General features: G+C 35.8%; 1 protein-coding gene across 5 annotated transcripts in view; it reads right to left on the bottom strand.

Annotated features, from left to right (window-relative positions):
• Positions 1-23671, bottom strand: part of LOC121073016 (adhesion G protein-coupled receptor A3-like) — a 279022-nt gene that overhangs the window by 150048 nt on the left and 105303 nt on the right. For all 5 annotated transcript variants that reach the window (XM_040563482.1, XM_040563481.1, XM_040563483.1 and 2 more), the window contains exons 5-7: positions 16442-16513; positions 15547-15710; positions 107-320 (exon numbers count right to left, since the gene is read on the bottom strand). In XM_040563482.1, coding sequence (XP_040419416.1) covers positions 107-320; positions 15547-15710; positions 16442-16513 — 450 coding nt within the window. The remainder of the gene's footprint in view (positions 1-106; positions 321-15546; positions 15711-16441; positions 16514-23671) is intronic.

A 23671-nucleotide genomic window follows, 5' to 3' on the forward strand; every position in this document is an offset into this window, starting at 1 on the left:
TGTTGCTTCTTTTTATGGAAGCCTATTCTTCTTTTGCGTTTTTCACATCAGCATCTGTTCACCTTGTCTACAAGCCTGAATATTACAAGGGATGTGTATACTTTACCGTGTAATTAAGCAGCAGTCATGAATGATGCTGTCTTCCACAAATATGCCACTCTCTTCATCTGTTTCAATAAGACGACCAGCATGGTACCAATGTACTTGGGTAGTATTGTCAACGTAAGTTGCAGTACACTGAAATGGCAAGCGGTCTCCATGAAAAACAACTTGTCTTTGTGATGGGATCAGCTCAAAAAGAGGAAGTTCCAGAGGCCCAGCTGCAAGGAAAGCAAACAAAAATAAATAGAAGAAACTCTCACAATGATTTCATCTCTAATGAATATTGTAAGGTGTACAATATGAATATTGTAAAGTATACAATTCTAGCCTCGTAGATCTTTATAGGAAAGCACTAATATAAAATATACACCCACAAACTACCCACCTGAGTCTGATGATAATGTTAGTTCTAGAGATCAGACCTCTTTCATTAGTGTGAGATCAGATAACTACAAGATTACTAGAATATCTACAGAAGATAGATTTCACAGAATAGTTCACAGCATGGCTGAGGTTAAAAAGGATCTCTTGAGAGCGCCCGATGCTGCTTTCTGCTCAAAGCAGGATGCTTTAATACAGAGCTATACAGACAAAAATCAGTCTTCCAATTAAAGAAAAAAAAAACATAGATATGATTAACGTTTACAAGATCATATCAGTGTCAGAGGCTGAAATTCCCACTGAAAAAAATTAATCACTGCAGAGATCCTAAACTATCTCACATGCCTGGGATTTGGATACTGATAAGACTAATAATGAAAGTTAAACTTTCCCCTCAAGTTCAACTGTCATTATGATTTCTTATTTAACTGTCCCTGCTTCCTTTTGCATCTTCTACAAGTCATCTTCACTCTCTAGATGTTTACTCAAGATTAAATATTTATCTAAGAATATTTATCTCTTTCTACTTTTTATAGCACAGCACATATCATTATCTTCATGAATTTTCCCTCTCCTGTCTTTCCCCAAGAAATACCCTAATAAGAAGAATATTGCATATTCTTGTTCTAAGCAAAGTCTTACAAAAAAACAGCTGCTATCAGCACATACCCAAATTTGTAAGGACAATTAAAAAATAAATAGCATTATACTTTTGGAAGGCATATGCCTTTTTGGGACTGCTGAAAGTCTATTAATTTCACAGATTTGGCAGTAATTGAATTTTGCATCCCTTAAGACTGAATCTCTACATGGTGTTTCTTTCCTTCCGTTTTTACTTCTAGACCCTGAAACAACCTAAATGCAATTCCTGTAAAACATTTTCTATACATTGTGAGATTAATGTGATTTCTTTAAATCGATAGCAGAAGATTGAAAATAAGCATTCTAGGGAAGGTATTGAAACAGATGGTCTGCATCTAAAGGAAGAATAGAAGGTCGTCTTTTATGGGATAATAATGAATAAAGGAATACCTTATTTTCTTTCTTCTGATAGTCTCCTTAAGTAGGAGAAGAAAATTACTACCTTTGACACTGTTATCATCACATAAAAATTCTAATGGCAATAAAAATACTAAGGACTCACATACGTGATTGAGGAAGACACTACCATGGTGATCCTGCATGATAATTCCTAAAATACAACCTTTTCACTTCAGGCTACAATGCCAAAATAATTGACTGAGCCTGGGTCACTTTTAAACTTTATTACTGCAATCTCATCTTAGACACAATACCTACTGCCCTGCACCTTAGAAATCCTTCTAACTTGGTGAGAAAAAAAAGAACTTAAAAAGCTATGTCTTCTTCTCCCTTATTTTCCTTCTGCTTCCATTTAAAGACTGCTCATAATTATTATCTGTCCAGCCAACAGAGCTGTCAGTTGAAAGGTCATTCTTCCACATTTGCACCAACAGTGACTGTCTCAACCATCTATTTTCCTGACAAGTACTTTAACTTTTTTTTTTCTGTTTCACTGCCTACAATCTTATCTTACATTAAACTTTCTCTTCAAAATCCTCTATTTCCCATAATATATGCACAGAGGAACTTACCCATGCCTAACCAGATTGCAAGCCATAATCACCAGTTTTAGAACTGCTAACGTTTGTGTATAACTGATAGTGTTTGTTGCTCCCCTTACTCAGTATCCCACTCTAACACTCTTCTTTATACTGTTCAGATGATGTCTTTGGATCAGTTAAACTGTGAGAAACTGCATTTGTAAATCTAGCTTTTAGCTCTCAATACTATTGGGGAATTTAAATGTTAAATAGTATGTTCATCACCTACTTTGAATAAACAGTGAGAAGGATCACTTCTACTTTTTTATAGAGCAAGAATGCTGGCCAGCATAATACGCAGGATTTGTACATGAGTGAATCTGTGATATTGCTACCTGGCAGTAGCACACAGAGGATTAAGGGACTAACTGCTATCTATCTGAAATGTTGCAAGTCTGCTGTTACTAAAAAGGTCAGGCTTCAGATATCACTCCTTATTTGCATATACATCCTGTGGTTTATCCTCTGATTGTGCCTGTTCGTGGACATGGATGCATTAATAAAAATTTTGTGAAACATACCTAGTATTTTTATACATTCTTTGACTTCTAAGTGAAAGAGAAGGTAAACCAGATTACTACCTCATTCATAATAGCTACAGGTTTGGTCATTTGTATTACAGGTTTTTACCTGAAGACTGAGATGTCAATCTCTTTCTCCAAAAGGCTGCAGTCTTTATATTACATCATGAAGTCAATTATGGAGTATAAGCAAAAGTTACGTTGTGAAATTTAGCTGTAAGTTGACTGAATGTTCTGTTTTTCTGGCTACATTCAAATCCCCCAACCAAAGATAATGAAAACAGAGTCCAGAAAATTAAACACACTGTCACAGCTACAACAGCAATATACAGAACTTGCAGAAATAAAATACTTCTCATGAAAACATTTCTCATTTTTAACTGAGGATAAATGTAAGTTTTTGCTCAGGCAGTGAGTGACACAGTGTGCCATGTAGCTACGAGGTAGTAGTAAAAGTGCAAACTATAGTATCAATATTTTTTTTTAAGTCAAACTAAATAACTTGCCTGACATATGGATGCAGTATAACACTAACTCTTTGACTTTATCTCTGCCTTTATAGTTGATCTTCAAGGCTCTCCTGTTATTGCTTCTATTGCTCAGCCTTGGGAATCAGACCAAACTCAAAAATGGAGTATGAATGAAGTGTTCTGAGCAGACTTTCACACTTAATGAACAGAAGTAAATGAAACTTTTTTTTTTTTATAACTATAGTATATCAAAAAGGAGAAAATTATCCTTTTATTGACATCAGTCATATCAACAACCTATTCATTTTCTTTTTCTTTGCAAGTCTTTCTAAGCGCCAACAAAGATGCAAAGTGAAGGAAACATACTTTTGGCTTAACATTAGGATTGAATATACTTCTGGCCAGCTGAATCCTTTCAGAATGTACATACTTGATTTGGCTAAATTGACAAATAATGATGCAAGCTAATTTTCAAAATAAAACTACTAAAATTTCTATGGATTATGACATTTGCAGAGCATGGAAGGTGCATTTAAGTACATCTACAAAACATCTGCATTTAATCTGTGATGTCTATTAAAAAAAAAGATTATCAGAGTTAATCTTTGGTTGTTTTGCAGGGCGAATCATGATTTAAATGACTGGGGCTGATTCTGCAACTATTACTCATGCAAAAGTTCTAGTTGACTTCAGTGACAGTTCACAGAGACAAGGATTAATTGCATAAATAAGAGTTTCAGGATTAGGGCCAATACCCTTTATACCAAATGGCCAAGAAAAGATTGTATAGTTCCACCAGCATCGGCATTGGAAATATGTATTTTAAGTCCATAATTCAACAATCCTTCAGATTCATAATAAAAATAAAAGTATTTACCAATGCTGTAGATAAGTTTTCAAGCTTGACTTTGAAGATAAAGAAGTAAGAAAGGCAGAGATTCTGAGAGTATTTGGAATGATTTTGGCATTGATTTGACAGCATGTGAAATATAACTGCTCTGGCAAGCATATCTCTATGCAAGAGAAATTTTCTCTTTGATTAGGTGATTACTGAAGACCAAATAAATACATATAAACTCTGAGGCGCTCTCTCTCTCTCTCTCTCTCTGTCTATATATATATATATATATATATAAAAAATGAAGGCAAATACAACTGTCTCATAAGATTAAAAATAATTTACAGCTTACTGTAGTTTTATTGGGATGGAAGGGACTAACTTAAGGGGTCTTCCTTTCTTTCTTCCTTCCAAGATAATCCACATTGCTGCCCTCAGGTCTGGAGTAAAAAATACCATCTGCAAATAAGGGGTGTGAATCTCCTATGGGCACTTAGATCAAGGGCTGCTGAAGTGTTTTACAGTCTTTACCTGTCTTCTCTCTAGTCAGCTCTGAACCATGATTGCAGCAGAGCACCACAGGAATCACTGATTGCAGCATGAATCTAAAGGTCTAACCCGTCATTACAGTAATTACATCTTTTTCTTTATCTCTCATTTCTCAGCAGAAAAGGGTTTTATTGACTGAAGGCCCTGTTCTTTTGCTATCGAATCTTGCATTTCAGATTAGCTCTAGACTAGAATACTGAGGGCATATATGGAGGAGGAATCAGGTTGCACAAATACCACTGAATCAGAATATCATTTCTCACAGAGAGTGTATCTGTGCACATTTTAATGCATGCAGCGTCCCAATAGGTATATGAAGTTGAAAAATAAAATAGAAATTGTTTTAATAACCATTAGCTAAAACAGAGTAACAGCAAGGTACACTGGAGCTCTGAGGACATGTTCTGCTGTTTGTGCCTTAAGTAACTTTACAAAACAACTTCTGATGCACATTTTAGATTTTCTGCTTTTTTCCATTCATTTCATTTCTTGATATTTTAAAAAATAGTTTGATTTTCATTCTAACGTTGGCCTTTTCTGTTCATTGTTTTAAAAAATGGAAAGGAGAAGAATGTGAAAGAAATACTGCTATCTGAAGATATATGGAAGACAAATGTTTGTACGTATGTTGTACAAATACATTGAAGATGTACAATGCATCTCTAACCCATAGTTTAGTTACATTTTAAATACTATATGATTACATTTAAAGTGTATGCACTTATAAGGAATGGACATTACTGTTTCCTGGATGAATACGTATGCAGAAAAGCTGACCTATGCAACAAATTTCCATCAACACTGCAGAAAGTTGGTTAGTCATTGTCCAACATGATCAATACAAGATGCTGGAGACATGAGCACAGAAAATGAAGCCACCTCCTACCTAGTTTGTTGCATTTTCTCCTGCATATACAGTAGCCTGGGCAGCTAAACGCTGTATAGATAAGAAGCTTCTAACCCTCATTAACTAGTTTTGTCCATATTGGCAGCTTTTATACATTCAGAAACAGGAAAATCCACAGGTCTCTCCAGGTTGCCCCCGCCTCTGTGCAGTATTACAGTGTGTACATCTAAGGATATACAATTGTGCATCTCAGTAAAAAATTCAGTTTGCTACAGTGCACCACAAGCTTTAGACAGAAAAACAAACAAAAAAACAATGGTAACAACAACAAAAAAACAACAGAAGTTGGCATTTTGCTTCTTGTTAATCACTTGATTTATTGTATTGCCAATGGGCTTTGTATTTGAATTGAGCGTGCCTACAGAGTGCGGCACATCCTGCTGACAAAAGTGTGAGTTAGAGCTCTAATATTTGTATACAGTCTCAGTGGGAAAGAAATGTGCATGGAAAGCACAGTGGGGAGAAGCTGGAAGTGAAGACAAAGTAAAGGAACAGGTCCAATAAAAGGACAGATGAAAATGAGGAATAATAAATTGAAAAACATTAGTTAAAAAATTGAATTGCTGACAAAGCAAATTACATCTGTTGATATTTATTGAACAGACCTGAAGAAAACAGAGTGATCTAAATTGCTGTGTGGGCCAGTTCTCCCAAGAAGGGGAGGTGCCAATACATCAATGCCAATTTCCGTATTGCAGAATTTTCTGAGAATAACAAAAGGTTTGGCATGGAAGGTCATAGACCATCCCATATGCTAAGGAAGTCAAGAACAAATAGAAAACTGGAGCCAAGCTTCAGTTTTAATAAAAGCTTTGCCTGGCTCCAGTTTTAATAAAAGCTTTGCCTGGCTCCAGTTCTAACATAATATTAAGAAAATACAGATGCCAAGATGTATTAAACACATCTATATGAGATAGTCTTTTGGGCTTGGGACAAGAAGGTTTTGGACTATATTCCGGTACTATTCACTGAAGAAAAAAAAAAAAAAGTAGAGCTTCTATTTGTGTTCCACACCATTTTATCAGTCCCTTCCACCATCACATGTTTTTCAGGCAGGAGCATAAATAGATGCTTTTTTTTTGCAGTATCTCACAATTAAATCATAGCTTTAAGTTTACTTTGTAACGCTAAGTGCTACACTGAAATGTTATAATATAATTTAAAAAAAAAAAAAGGTAGTAACCTAAGAGAAAGACTTCAGGCAGGTATACTGCTTTACTTTCAGTTATGGATTTTGAACTACATTTTACTTCTGACTCCTGTGAATATCTGTAAATCTGTCAACAAGAAAAAACAGAGAGAGAAAAAGAGAGAAAGGGTGCCTGTCTCTTGAGCACACGTAGCAGAAGCAGTGGATGGAGGCACTGATATGAATGTAGATGCTGCTGCATGGAGCTGAACAGAAGTAGCAGTCCCTGGATTCATCCTCAGTTATGTACAATGGTCCAGACTCACAGTCCACTGGTACAGGTCTTTCAATTATCTGTGTTGGTTCACCTCATAAATATACTTCATACCGGCAGAACAGAAGATTAAAAGTCAGTGCAGTTATCATAGAATAGTTTGGGTTGGAAGGGGCCTTTAAAATCATCCAGTACCAGGCCCCTCTGCCATAGGCAGGGACAAACTTCCACTAGACCAGGCTGCCCAAAGCCCCATCCAACCTGGTCTTGAACACCAGGGATGGGGCATCCAGAGCTTCTCTGGGAAACCTGTAAAAGTGCCTTGCCACCCAGATAGTGAAGAATTTCTTCCTTATATTTATTCTAAATCTACAATTCTAAATCTTTAAATTTCAATTTAAAGCCACTACCCCTTGTCCTATCACTACATGCCCTTGTAAAAAGTCCCTCCCCAGCTTTCCTGTAGGCCCCCTGTAAGTACTGGAAGACCACTATACAGTCTCCCCAGAGCCTTCTCTTCTCCAGGCTGAACAACGCCAGCTCCCTCAGCTTGTCTTCACAGGAGAGGTGCTTCAGCGCTCTGATCATCTTCATGGCCCTCCTCTGGACTTACTCCAACAGGTCCACATCTTTTGTCTGGTAGCAGGTTCCATTTAATAACATTTAATAGAAAATGCCAAATATAACATTAATTTGTAAAATGGCAACAGCTACCTGAAAACTTTCCACAATAGAAAATTCAATTTTACAGTCTAATTAATCAAAAATATCTGCATGCATGCAAAATGAAGTCCACATCTTCTATTGGCCTATCTAGTAGACTTTAAAAGAATGGGCAAAGAGTTTTTTCATCACTAGTGTCTTCCTTATCAAATACATCTGCTGCCACTTTTAAATTTCTTCTGTTCAGTTTGTCCCAGAAGCCTACTTAAGAAGCTGGAGAGAAGCTGAAACATTTGAATGTTTGCCACATCCCAAAACTTGAAGACCATGACATATTGACAGCTATGGTATTAGAAGATTCATCAAGACAAATTCCTTCACTGGCAAGAGTCAGAAGCCATTGCTAGAAAGCTAACTTCGATTATTCAAACTGTCCTCATGGCAAGCAAGTTGGCAGGCTCATGGCTATGAACGCTTGTTACAGCTTGCAGTTAGTAAAAAATGGCTGAGTGGCGGCAACAATAAAGCACCTAGCTCTACATAATATATTGATTATCTATCTGGGAAGTGCAGTGGTAGCACTCATCTTTTCAAACCTTAAGCACCACTAGCCACTTTCTCTTTAGTTTCTCATCATTACTACAGGCTTAGACCACGGAAGCAGCAGGAAAGTCCCAAGAGTGGCAGTGCTTGCCCCTAATTGCCCAGAGTCCATCAGACTGCCTGAGTAACACTCTGTGTTGCAAGAATGTCAGACAACAAGGAAATATAAGAAACATAAAAGATGCAGAACAAGTGACAGTTCTGTTGAAGTAAGAACTTGCCCCTGTCACTGTACAAAGGTTTTCCTTTCCAAATTCCTCTCATCTCAGTTGCCAGTGCCAGTAACTGCAGCTTTGTATAGGCATTTTTATACATATATTAGAGAAAGTGATGTATATTGAAAAGCGCTATAAAAATGTGAAAAATCATTATAACATAGGATACAAGGACAGAGGCTTTATACAGAACTTCCTCATGAGAACAGATAAGATTAATTACAACAAAATGTAGTAAGTGCTGACAACATTAACATAGGTTTGGCAAAGAAGCTTACATCTTTTTATCTATGAATTACTAGTGTAAAGTTTAACCCTATTTTTTTAAAAATGCAGATGTTGCCACATTAAGATTAAAAATATATCTTCTAGGCTACTCCAAGGCTAGCTGTCTTACCACCACTTTGCTCAGGAGAAACTAGGTTTTGGAGATGGCCAGTCAAGTCTCTATGGGTATAAGTTTTGAAGATCAGTGAAGCTTTGTTTCACAAATATTTTACTTAATACCTGTTAGCTAAATTTTCCTTTCAGTAAAAAGCTTTTTGCAAGCTTTTGGGTAAAAGCAGGCAAAGGAAAGGTAGAAAACCAGACACAACTGTACATTAAAAAACAATGAAATACTTTAAGAGTAAGCTATGGGAAGAAAAACAAATTTGGTACATTTCCAGCATTTAAATCAGTAAGATTTCAGGTATGGAACTACATCTTCATGTGTGAGTACAGATGCAAGAAAACATGCAGTAGTAAAATCTCATCCTTTAAATGTATGTAAATGACTACTTCAATACTCCTATTATTTCTCATTTAGTATTTTTAAATATTATTATATTATTAATTTTGTGCACCCAACCTTGCAGCAGTGTTATAAATTATCACTAAAGAAAATAGATAATAATGTTTGATATTAAATGTAGAGTACCATACTCCTTTTTTTTTTTTTCTTCCCAGTTTGAGAATGATCACATTTAGATGAGAAATCTACAGTTTGGATCCAAAAGGTTAGAGTATTATTGGTTTCATGCTACCGAATAGTATACATTGAAAACTTTGATATCTAAAATGGTCTGCTTAGCTCAGACAGAAAATTACCACATCAGTCTTTGAAAGATCCAAAACTTACAGTCACATTATTTGATATATAGAGAATCTGTTACTATCCATATTTTGTTATTAAAGGAAATCCTGGATTGCTAACACTGTAAAATAGAAAGAATTGTAAGAGGATTTAACTACAGCTAATTGTATCGCTATCTATATCTTGCAAAACATAATCCTGTGAAAGGTTACTAATACGCATACTTCTATTTAAATACCACTAGACCTGTTCGTATGATTAGGCACTCCCTGCAGAATTGGAGCTGAAGTCTTGATCCTGCATATTCTTGAAAACAATGATGCTCCACACGAATGCAGCAGGCTATCTGTAGGCTGCCAAGAAACTCCAGGATTGGAATCTAAATCTGGATAATTAATCCATCATTCTTTGTACTTGAGATTTTGAATTTAGTCAGTTACTACATACTGAAAAAAAACCCACAACCCACAGTTCAATATTTACATTATGTTAATATACTAAGAATGACTTGTAAACGAAGAAAGAAGTGGTTGAAACAATCTCAAGCCCTTTCCGAGGTTCAAGTAAATATCAGATAACATTGAGAGAAATAAATGAAGAAAAAAGGTACCGCGTTAACTCTGAGCCAGTATTTACTATTGCAATATGTTTCACATAGGAAAGAAAACTTAAAAATAATCTACATGCAGATGCATACAATTAGTTTAAGACTCCAGTGGCAATACAGATAATTCATTTTTTGCCACCATCTGAAAAAAGCAACTTTGAATCTCATTCTTCACTCAATATCCCTGGTGTAAAATACTAGATTCTGTTCTTAAATCTGATGTAGAATGAAGCTAAATGCATTCTCTTGATTTCAGGCTCAAATTCAAATGCTGAAAAAGTACTCATTCAGAGATAAATTTTTCCAGTTTCTATTTTTGGCATTTTAAAAGTACACGTCTCTTTCAAAGTTCTTCCTATTACACAGTGGAAGCACACTTTGCTAGAGAAGTGGAAACGATGTGCAAGCACATCAGGTAAAATTCTAAGGACATTTCCACATTCATAGGATACAAGACATTGGTATTTCACTGTTTCTCACCACTGCTGAGAAAGCAGTTAAAGCCGCACTGTATTTTATGAAAATACGTCAAGAAAACAAACAAAAAATAACTTCATGAATGAAAGTACTGTATAAAGTAAGTATCTAAAGGGTTTCTTTTCACCCAGTTGCATTGCTGCAATTGATTTAAGATATCTCAAATCTTTTTTTTTCTTTTTTTTTTTTGATATTTTACACAAGATTACAAAGCAAACAAACAAACAAATACTTATGAAAATATACTAGGGAGCTGCATATGGCCCAAGACAAATACACCTTAATGATCTGCTGAGATTTAATTGTGAGAGAAACAAATTAGATGTTAGAAATTTCTTTGTAAGAAATCAAGTCTTAAAATGGTCAAGAAATCTGTAAGAACACAAGAAGGAAAAGTACATAAAGAATATAAATGTGTTCTTTCTCTCTCACTTTTTAATATGCACATACGGTGGAAAGGGCTCAAGGGTTGAGATAAGGACAGGGAGATCACTCACCAATCATCATCATGGGCAAAACAGCATACAGACCCATCATAGGGAGATTAATTTATTGTCTAGCACTAGCAGATTAGAACAGTGCAAAACAAAAAGAAAAGTTACCACACCTTCCCCCACCCCCTTGCCATACACTTTCTTCTACCTTTTCCACCTGAGTGGTGCAGAGGAATGGGTCAGTGCCTAAAGCTTTGTCTCCACCACTCATTCACAGTCGCTCTTTGTCCCTGCTCCAGTGTGGGGTCCCTCCCATGGGATGCCATCCCTCCCAAACTGATCCTGCGTGGGCTTCCCACAGGCAGCAACTCTTCAAGAACTGCTCTAATACGCATCTCTACCACGTGGTCCATCTATCAGAATCAAACCGCTTCAACATGGGTCCCCCACGGGTGGCAGCTCCCCCCAGATCCCCTGCTTCTGTGTGGGCTCCTCTCTCCATGGGCTGCAGCTCCAGTCTGGGTTCTGCTCCTGCTGGGGCTCTCCATGGGCCACAGAATCCTCCAGGCCACATCCACCTGCTCTACTGGGGGCTCCTCCACGAGCTCCAGTGTGGAGATCTGCTCCATGTGGGACCCACGGGCTGCAGGGGGACAGCCTACTCCACCAGAGGCCTCTCCACAGGCCACAGGGGAACTTCTGCTCTGGCACCTGGAGCACCTCCAGCCCTACTTCTTCACTGACTTTCGTGTCTGCAGAACTGTTTCTCACTCTTCTCTCCCAGCTGCTGTTGCACAGCAGGTTTTTTTCCCTTTTCTTAAATCTGCTCTCACAGAGGCCCAACCTCAGAGGCCCAACACACTGGCTCAGTTTGGGCCAGAAGCAGGTCCCTTTTGGAACTGGCTGGAGCTGACTCTGATCTGACATGGGGCTGGTCTCTGCTCAGAGAGGCCACTCCTGAACCCCCCCACCATCACCACATAAAACCAATACACTGTCCCATTCATGTTAATAAAAGAAAGGAAAATGATTCAGCTGCAATATGTTAGCCATTACTCTGTGCTTTCCAAGTTCTGTTACCACCATATTTTCCCCTAAATTTATTTAACATTTGAAATTATATTTGTTTCTTTACTCTGGAAGTGTCTTGACTGAGGAGGATACATGAAGAACATGCACTGATTGAGAGGGGTGATTCTCCCCCTCATCCCCACTCCGTGAGACCATACCCAGAGTGCCGCATTCAGCTCTGGGGCCTGACGTGGCCCCAGAATAAAGACGTGGACCTGTTGGAGTAAGTCTAGAGGAGGGCCATGAAGATGATCAGAGCGCTGAAGCACCTCTCCTGTGCAGACAGGTTGAGGGAATTGCGGTTGTTCAGCCTGGAGAAGGGAAGGCTCTAGCGAGACCGTATAGTCTTTAAAGTACTTACAGAGGACCTACAGGAAAGCTGGGGAGGAACTTTTGTTTTTTATGGGAGACCTGTATGAGAAACATTTATTTCTCTGTGGAGAATTAAAATATATATATACATTTTGGTGGAAAGTAAATAATGCCGATGTCTTAAAGCACTATAAAAATGTCAGAAAAACACTGAGTTTTATACTTTGACCTTTGCAACATTTTTTGTATAATTTAGTAAATATTTACAATATTTTCAGCCAAATCATTTATTTAAAGATTACGAATATTTTGTCATCTATTTTCTAAACTTTAAATAAAATCTAATTGGGGGAGACAGGAAGTCAGCACTTTTCCAAACATCTGTGTTCTGATGAGTCAATGTTTTCTAACAGAAAAAGGCTGCATCAGAATTACTTGCCAATTGTAATTTGCAGAACAAATGAACTTTTACTGCTTGAAGCTCAATAGCATCAATATAGCTCTGAGACCGAGAAACTAAACTCTAGTATTTCATTCATCGATGTAAATAATTAAAAACTCTCGTTAAGAGCTATCTTTTGTAATCCTATTAAGACAAAAACTCATGCAAGTCTTCACTCAGTGAAGAATTTAGCCTACAGAATCAACCTCTGGTGATGAAGACCACAAGGGAAAATCGCAGACATATCAGACCTCAGGTGGAATTTACAGCACTGTATTCAGGAAAATGTAATTTTCCTCCTGTAGATTGAGTGAGTTTTATTTGGAGTCATGGAGAAACAGTAACAAGGCATTGCATGAAGCCAATTTCACGATCATTTTTTAGAAAGATACTCTGTCTATACTGTTATGAATTCACTGCAGTCCCTCATATTTAAGTACAAGACTGCAAAACTATCTTTTATCAAACTACTTTTCAGCCTTATTTCCAATACTGTCAAAAATTGCTTTATAGCCGGACATTTCTGAGAGCTGGTGATTTTTGTTAAAGATGATTTAAATAGCTCTTATAAGCTGTTAATGAAATATGGAAGCAGAGTCTTATGAATTCCAAACTATGCCATTACTTAGATTAACTTTTATAAAAATCCCAAAAACACTTTTCTAACTGCTGAATGGGTGACTTCTTTGGCTACCTTAAGTTATCAGATGCATGAGAAAGATTTGCCAGGAAAGAATTTGAAAGATGATTTCATGTCCCATTAAAATGTGAAATAAATGTAAAAAGCTCGTGGCAAACTGTATGCTCTGCTGTAGGTAAAAGGGTTTCTTTTACCATTTAGTTTCCTCTCCATTCCCTTTCACATACTTTGACTTTTTGGTTCATTCCCTATCTACCCTGTGAAGATCTTTGCCATTTTCCTTCTATTTTTTCCCCCCCTTCCATTCTCCTGTTCTTTTCTCATCTTGTGACAATGATACCTCATGACCTCAACTAGCACGTAGAAGGAAGAACAGTAACTCTAAATACAACTGTCTGACAGTATGGAAGATGTTAGCAGGCAGAAGTCTTCAATTTTTAAACTACTTCTTAATATTTTCTTTAAGATGAGCTAATCAAAAGAAGCTTTATGCATATTTCAACACATACTACTCTAAAAACATTCTCAATAGTTGTTATTATTTCAGTGCCAGACAGCCTTCCATTACACCTAAGTTCAAATTAAGTTACTGAAAATGAAATTGCTAAATGTTGCGGGCACCATGAGTTGCCCAACAGATATGAACACCGTGAAGTATGTGGCAGGCACTACAGAGCAAGTGGAATGCTTAGCACATATAATCAACAGGAAGCTCTCTGCAGATATTAAAAGCAGTGTCAAGTTATTGGCAGTCATTACAAACCCTGTCAAGTGTTCTGGACATTATAAATAGCAGTAAGAACTAGAAGGGTATTACAAATTCTGTATCAAGTGTGGAAGGGAGTCCTATTTGGATTTCAAGTATGACATTCTGAGAAACTGCTCTCAGTTTCATTTCATCTGTAAAATTTGCAGGCAAATTCATTGGCAACCTGGAAATACCAATTAACAGTCCTTAATTGATTCTTCTGATCATTCCACCATTTTCAGGAGGAGGAGTTTTCCTGCTGGGAAATGCATCTCTATTTAGATACCCATGCTGGGTCTCTGTAAAGTGAGAGCTTAATATTTGAGAGGGATTGGAGATTTTGAAACGTTCATTAATGCAGACTACTGGAAACTTCTCTCCCTTTCCCTCACAAGAGCACATTCCTTAAGATCCAGGCAGGTATCTGTGCTTCCTTAACAGTTCAGCCGCTGGACTATTTGTGGTCTACAGCCTGTAACATCTCTCCCAACTTCTAAAGGTCAGCATTGGTTGTTGTTAAAACCACATTTTTTGTTATTACTCTAGTCAACCCTGATCTCCCTTCTGCTAGAAATGTGTTAGCAACACACAGAATTCCTCTTGTGGTTATCAGAATAAAAGTGTGTCATCCCTTTTGTTTCCGTATGGCATTAGCAAAGTCTCCACGCAGCAATTTTCTGTCATTCAAGAAAGTCAAAGTTTCTGTGATTAACGAAGTATTTGTCAAATCATATTTCTGATCATGGAATCCATCAGCACAATCTCAGGCAAGGATATTTTCTCTGTACCTTTAAAATCTCTGGTTTTTTGTCTGTTCTTTGCTATACAGTGTTTGGCAAGAGATTCATTTTCTTTACTCATTCATACATTTTTTTCTTTGTTTGTTACCTCATACCATATCCATCATGTTTGCTATGGTGGAAAACGTTTCTCAGAAAGTGATTCACATAAAGAATTGGCCTAACTAAAGCTCACTGTAAAAATCCTAGTACCATGTCCTGGGGATGAATAAAGTGTATAGTACAGGTTTATAAAAATGAAAGATACAAAAATGATATATGACACTTATGTCAGAGATTTAACTGAAAGGAACTGAAAGGAGCATTCTCTAAATCCCTGTAGCAATCCTCAGGTTCATGCAATATACAACTTATAGCTACCATTATATATTGATGTTTATATATTAAGCAACATGCATTTAGGATTTGAATCTGGACAAAGGTGTTCTCTAAATATATGTATTGTTCTGGATGAAATAAGAAAACTGTAATTTTTCCATTCTCTTTCAATATTAGTTACATTTTCTGTGCAATATATCTGAATTTATTGTCCCTACAAGAAAACCACAGTTACTAACTTTTTGCATCACCTAAACAAATAAACAAACAAAACAACAACAACAAAAAAAAACCTCTTTTCTCTCTATTCCATTTCAATTTGTAATACTAAGTGAGAGTACAGCTCACCACATATCAGCTGGTTTTCCTTCAGGTTACGAAATGACAGTCCTTGTAAAGCACTAGGGTAAGCACAAACTGTTTCCTCTGCGATTCGGACTGAAGCATTTCTGGCCCATTGTAAGACCCATTTTAGATTACAGTCACAAATGAGTGAATCAGTGTTGAAGTGCCTAGAAAGGCAAAGAAACATCACAACTGGTGTACGTACACTTCTCAAAAACATACTTCAACATCTGTTAGATGAAAATTATCTAACTCTAAAGACAACTATACATGGACATATAAGTAATTACAAAGGTATCCTGATTAATTAATACACATTGTCCCCATTTTAATGGCTTCCAAGACATTATGAAAAAATTTTAGTTTGGGTTAGAGAACAATATCACTGATTACTGAATTAAATTTGAGTAGATGGTGGAAAGTCATACTTTAACATACATTTCCTTACTAAAAAAAAAAAAAAAAAAAAAAAAAGAACTCCTTTAAGTAGAAACTTAACCATGGAAACACCCAATATACATTTTAAATCTCAGTGAGGTGCATTTAATATAAATAACTAAAATAACTGGGAACCATTATTATAATTCCAGAAAAAGTATTTAACATGAGTGTTTTCTTGCATTCAGAATTATTAGATGATGTAGTGAAGGCAAACATGGAAAGGAATGATAAAGGAAAAAAAAAAAAAACAGGAATGCCATTCAGGATGGCCAATCTGGACTTGTCAGGAACAGGGTCAAGTTGTCAACACTAACTGAGACAGACATTGATAACAAAACATATTTTTATGTTTCTAATGCATTCATGGGAACAATCCTGTCTTAATTCATATTCAACATTGATACATTTATTGCAATGTTTTTCCTGACTATTTCAGAATGTAGAGAATCATACTTACAGTGCTTTCAGAGCTAGCAGCTCAGAAAAAAGTCCATTCATGAGGCTTGAAAAAATATTACCTGACAAATTCCTAGAAAAAAGAAATTTACAGTCAGTTACAGCAAGTACAAGAAAACAAAATTGTTATATAGTATAATTTTCCAAATGCTAATTAAAAAAAAAACTGCTTTCTTGACAATAAAAGCATATTTAAATTTGTACATTGCTTTTTCATAAATAACAACAATCAAGTCAAATCATGAAATTTTACTCCTTTTATTTTTACAGCAAGTATACATACAATTCACTCTGTCTAATAAACAGGAATACCAGTACATATTTAATAGAAGTAATATATTCTAGAATTTAGATGGAATTATTCATACAATGATTAGTCAGGGAGACCTATGTTGTAATTTTACTGTACATGTAGAATGCCACTGCAAGGTAAAGAAATAAAAACATCTTAATAACACGGAACTCAAGCAATTTATGTGAATACTAATGAGTTTTCAAAGTGACTAAACAGTTTTAATGCAAAGGACTTTAAATAAACAGATCTTTCCCATCCTTAAATTCTTAAGGACATTTCCATTTTAACTACTATTTTACTATATTTTTGGTCTTGATGTTTGAATAGTTTAAGCTGAATACTTGCATACAAATGTAATTTAAATATTGCCTAGTTTAGTAGTATTGTTGTGCCAGTGTCCTAAGAATAAAAAAACATAAATGCTTAATATCAAGTAATACTGCCTTTTTCTATATCAGTAAACCAAAAATCAGTGCAGTACATGCTTAACATTTCATAAAGCATGAACTATTTAATTCTGAAATATTGATAATACGTTCCTTTCTATCCAGTGCCTGAAGCTACATATCTGAATTCAAGGATGGCTACAAAATTTCAGCTGTTGGTGAAATTCCGTATTTCTTCACTGGAGACTTGTCGTTACATATATAAAATAATTTATTCTGCCAAAGAGAATTGATTCATTACTTTTTCATTGAAAATTTTGTTTTTATAATCACTGATTTTACTACACTTATGACTACAAAGTAAAGAACATACATTAAACTGAATATCCAAACTCAGATCAGGACAAATGTTCCAACAAGAGGTAAAAGATGTGAACCAACTTCATAAAGCAGAGAAAAACAGAAATACGAAGCATGCTTTCTACAGAAACATTTACAGATACACAAATCAATAAATTCATAAACAAAAGAAAACATTGCAAAGTTGCAAATTATGTCAATAAAGTTATGGAGCCTTCTTGAAACAATAATTAATCTTATTTTCATATTCTATACAATTCTTGAAATACATTTTTTTTCCAATCAAAAAAGAAAAAAAAAGAAAATGAAAATGAACACTAGAAATTGTCATAGTAGCCTAAAGCAAAACTCTACTAATACAGAAAAAATAATTTGCTCAGCTAAGTTAAGTTAAATTATTTCTCATTATACTGAGTGACAATAAGTTGTTGCTATAATTGAGGTCATTGCAAGTATTTTATCTGACTGTGCACCTTTAATACAGTTGTGGTGCAAAGCTCTTGGAAATGGAAGGGCTTTCAAATATATCTTGAAGTGTGGGTGGCCTCTTTACTTCATATTAAATGGATCTACTGATTCTTATTGGACATAAGCCCTGACTAGGTATATGCTGAAGCAGCTCAGTGAACCGGGACCTCAAAACAGCCAAGTCAGAAACTGATAACATTTACACTGAAGTAGATCAGAAGAAGCTCTACTAATATGAAAGCTGTTACAGTAGTATACAGTTACTGGCAGAGGACAATCATGTTGAACTGAAGGATAGTGAAAACAATCTGCCTAGCCTTGCATGGATGGCAGCCAGGTGGGAGAAACACGGGTTTCTTTTTTCTCCCATACCCCACTACAATATGACAACACTTCCAATTTTATGCAAATCCCCTTTTTTCCCTTAAATAGGTCACCAGACTTCATACAGCAAAATAAAAAGAACATCAACTCTGAAATTTGGTAATTCTGGTTGGACCAAAGTTTTATGTCTGGTCAATATTTTAGAAAACAAGATAAAACTGGGAATCATTTCCATGGCTGATATATCAGGGTTGAGCAGACGTATAGTAGCTATGCACCTGCCAATGATGCCCATCCGACATCTACTGAATCTACGTACTTTCCATAGGACCTACCAAACACACAGAGATACCTAGCCAGAACTGACTTTTGTTAACCTAAAAATGTATGTTCTACTAACAGATTTGTAGTTTCTTTTTATCATGACAGAGAAATATGTAACCCTTTTCTTCAGTGGTTTTGCCAAGTGCTGGAATAATTGAGTTAAAGTTGGAACAAAGCCAGCAAACCAGTTTCACATTCTTTCATATTCTTCTGCTAATGACCTGGTTTGAAGTTTCCGTATTACTATTGCAATTTAGCAAACCAGGATCACAGTGCTTTTTAAATGCTTTACAGGGCTGCGTAAGTCAGAAAGAAATACAGTTATATGACCAAGAAACTCCTAGTTACAATACAGAAGACTGGATCTCCAGCACTGGGAATAGCTTCTTCTCTAAATCTTCAGATGCATTCTTAAGTCATCCCAATAACTGAGCACTTTTGAGCTAGATATCTGCAGCATGCTGCAGATTCTTGGTTCTGTTGGTTCACATGCTGTTTATATTCTATATTAAAATATCTCCATATCCACAGTTCTGTGGAATTCCACTATTAAACCTTAAAACCCCACTTAAAACCCTTAGAACCCCACCTTAAAACTTAAAACCCCACTCTACCTTAAAACCCCACTCTAGCTTGATTTAAAAGGACATTTGTTCTAAAAACATCTCTATCACCTAGTTTTCAAACATTTCAAACGTAACAAATTAATGCACTCCAAAGCTGATAACACTTACAATGCCATTAACTTATTCCATTAACAGAAACGTGCTCTCTGTTATATCAGAAGTAAACCATTTTAGTTTTATGCACAAGGTCCTGCAGTTATTTTTTCATATACCAAAAACTCTAGTGTTTTTACAGAAATTAATAAAAACACTTTTGCCAGAAGCTTTAATATAAATAACACATAACCATAAAACAGTCAAATGTATCTTGAAGGACTGTTTTCAGGCAAAATACATGTGGAAGCAGGCGTATATGAATACGAAGCATGCTTCACTTTTATGAGCAGTATTAAAAAGCAGAGGCTGAATGCAAGGGTGACAGATTCATTTTCTGTGCAAAAAGACTGGGATACGAGAGCTAAAAAGCTACAGCAGAAATAGAAAGAGGACAGGTTCTGGTGCATGCTTTCACTGTGTTACCGAGATGGGGTCCATACAATTCACCATGTTACTGGTTTTGTACTTTATCTCTGGCACCATACAAAGGGATTATTTGCTCCAATGACAGCTACAAAGTCACATGAGAATTTATGGTGTAATATTATCATAAAGTTAACTGCTGATGATGATTCAGAGACAGGATGACAAATAAATCAGATGTACTGTAATCAAACAACTGGAAGTAAAGAGGAAGGCTTGTTTTGAACTTCCAAAAGAAAGATACAGTAGTAGCTATTGAAATAGGTTTAAGGCTGCAACATTTCTGAACCTGAAGGGCTAACATGGATGACTAATAAAATGAAATCTGGTATATCAGTACAGTGGCACCACCCCAGTACTCCACAGCTCTTGATATTTAGATTAGGTATAAACAGAATTAATGAGGATGGCAGCTCTGTTACCTACCAGAAATATATTTGCATACATCATTCTGGAACAAAGCACTGAAACATGGCCACTGAGGGGCCAAAGGAAATTTGGAAGATTTGTTGCACTCAATTATGTCACTCCTAGTTAGAGTATGTGCACCTCATCACAGCATAAACACAGCCAAATGGTAATATAGAAGCCAAAAAAGTTAAGCTAATATCTTTGAAGACAACAAATCTTCCCTTATGCTGTCTGATGCACTGTTAAATCCAACTGTCATATGACGTGAAAGCATTTTGGAATCATTTTCCAAGTACAAATCATCAAATCCAAGAAGGTGTAAAAATTAGATCAGTCTCAAGGAACATAATCACAACTCACTGGCTGCAGTAATTTCAGGAGCAGAGCTGTGTGAAATTTTAAATTTCATTAGTAACTTGAAATTCAATTCCTATTCACTAAAATATACATCCTGAATACAATCTGACTAAAAGACTTTTTCTACATACATTATCAAAAAGCTTAGATTTTTTTTTGATTTTGTATGTGTGCATCTTTTCAAAACAATACTGATTTTTTTTTTTTAATATAACATAAATTTAAGAAGCCAGCTGTCCTGAACAAAATAGACTGCACAAAATCACCAAGCCCTTTGAAGACTCCTTACGTTATTCCTGAATGTTCAGGCAAGTTTCATCCTTCATTTTAGTGAAGGATTTAAGCATACCTTTACCCTACTGAGTTTAGATATATTTATCACGTTATTTAATTAAAAATTTATGTCAGTTCAGGCCTAGAGCTGATCTTGTACCATTTTTTATTTTCCAGCTGAATCAGACTTAGATTTTACAAGGCCAAGCATACTGCATTTTGTTCCACCTATTTTGTGTTTGTAAAGAGTACAAGAAAGCCTCATCTCTGTAGTTCACAGAAGGTGCATAAAGATTTATGTCCTTTGCTCTTTCCAGTGGACTCACGGCTCTCCCTACTGGTTTTGATAACAGCCTGCAAAGATCCTTCTGTACTTCATCTCTGTTAAATTAGCACAGGAGAGCTCTAATTACCACAGTCAACAACTGCATAAATTAGAGTATACGTATATATCTTTATAGTGCTCCTTTAGTAATCTAAACCGTACTTGGTGGCTATGAAACCAGTTTATTCTTAAAGAACTTGTCTTCTTTTCCTTAGTACAATTCTATACACTGATGTTACATTAAGTAAATGCTGCTCCATACCATTTTCAGAGAGCATACTCCTGAAATGATAAGTAAACATAATACAGAGATATCAGTAACAACAGAAAGGTGACTTACTCTATTTTACACATTATAATAATTTGATTCTGTTTTTTGCGTACAAAATTCCAAGATGGGGAAAGAGCTAGAAAGTATTAGAAGGGTAGCAGGTGGCATCAGCCTGAAGTCACCAAAAAATCACCAGTTCTTACATCAGAGGCAAATTGAGATTACCAACTCAAATAATTATCATCAACATTATGTCATTAATCAGATTTCTGAGATCGAGGAGCAACTGGCAAGGATCAGTTCCTCTTGACTGAGATGATAGCTGCAATTCTTCACAATATAATCACTGACCCAACAAGAGTAATACTACTTTTGACTCTGGTTTGGTAAGGAGGACAGTCCATATAAAAGAGAAAGTCATAACTTTTGATACAGCAATCATGAACTGATTTATCTGAGATGAAAGGGAAATTTAGACTTATCTATGATTAGGCCTTTGACTTCCAAAGGACAGACTTTTGAAATAATAATAAAAAATAATAAAGTAACTGGAGAGGAAGTATTAAAGTACATGTACTGGAATACAGGATAACCTCAATAGTGTAATCAATTGTATAAAGGCCATTTAAAACCCAAATAAGAAAACTGGGACACAGGTAAAGTGAATAAATAGCCAAATCTTAAATCATGAATAAGAATTCTATTTTTAAAAAGATCAAAGTAGAGACCCTATAATAACCAGAAAAGGCTAGCAACAATCCAGAAAGGGATTATGATTACCAAAAATTAACTTACTCTTTGCAAAGTCTGCTAAAACAAGGGTTGTTAGTATATTAAACAATTCTTATTACAAATAAGTAGTGAAGAAAGAGTAGATTTTATACATAGCCTAAGTATATCTCATTACTCCTATGTCTATCTGTTCAGTAATGGTGGTCTTTTGGATTATATGTATTTATGGGAAAAGCATACATTAGATTCCAGAAATGATCTTTCTTCCTAAGATCACCTACAGTATGACTTGTAAACTGCAGAACTAGTTAAAATCCATAAAATACCTGGGCAGCTAGAGACCTTCTAGGCTAGTCCCAGTCAAAAAAGACATTAGTATATTTATTTTTTTCCTGTTTATGTAGTATCATGTTAGATGTATACTAAAATCAATAAATAATTTTCCTTGACTAGAAAATCCGTGATCTTTTTATATGCTTACATGATACATCTTCAATAAAAGCCTTTTGATTTTTTCCTCCATTTGCAATTTCCCAACATTTTTTCTATTTTTCTTTCTTTCAAAACTCACTTAGTAACTGCGTCAAAACAAGTGAGGTAAGGCTAACAGGTCTACCAGAATCATCATTTTTTCCACTGACACACGCACATAACATCCGTAAAGAAAAATGTAGAAAGAAATGAAGACCCTGAGGCTAACTGCATTTATTCTAAGACACTGCAAGCTAATAATGGGAAGGATAGAAGGGAGGGGAGTGAGATGTTACTGGTGTTCTGCAGAAATCATCCTGTGACTATTCAGTGCTTTCACTAATGATTCTGGTTCAGAAATGTAAACACATGAAAATAAAATCTGGTAATAACAAAACCAAGAACTGGTCAATATTAAGAGAACCATAGAATCATAGAACCATCTCAGTTGGCAAAGACCTTCAAGACCATCAAGTCCAACCATCAACCTGACCTACCAAGTCCCATCATTAAACTATATAAATCCCTTAGTGCCACGTCTGCACCTTTTAAATACCTTCAGGGATGGGGACTCCACCCCTTCCCTGGGGTTCCAAGCCTTTTCCAATGCTTGACCAACCCCTCTGTGAAAAAATTCTTCCTAATGTCCAATATAAACTTCCCCTGGTACAACTTGACTGTTTCCTCCTGTCCAAGAAGTCACTTTGTACAAGAGGTGAATGCTCTTGATGATGAGAAGTCTAGTAATCTCATTAAATAACATTATTCAAAGTGAAAAGTGTAACAAGAATGCCACCTGAGAATTACAATTAAGAAGGGTATAATTCAAATTTCAGCTATAAACCAGAACCACAGAGGAAAACAATAAAGAAAGCCCTGAGCCTATACCTGCTAGGAAATGAAAACTAGCCCCATATTGAGGAAAAGATAAATATTTACCTAGAATGCACAAAAAGACTAGGTGCAAGAAAACACAGTGTTAGTGATAACATACAGAGAACTAATGAGACTTTGGATCTGCACACTCAGAAAAAATCTACAAACATTGGGACAGGGACTGAGTTAGGATACTAGAATGAGCAGGGATAC

This window comes from Cygnus olor, chromosome 7, assembly GCF_009769625.2.
Source record: "Cygnus olor isolate bCygOlo1 chromosome 7, bCygOlo1.pri.v2, whole genome shotgun sequence".
NCBI lineage: Eukaryota > Metazoa > Chordata > Aves > Anseriformes > Anatidae > Cygnus > Cygnus olor.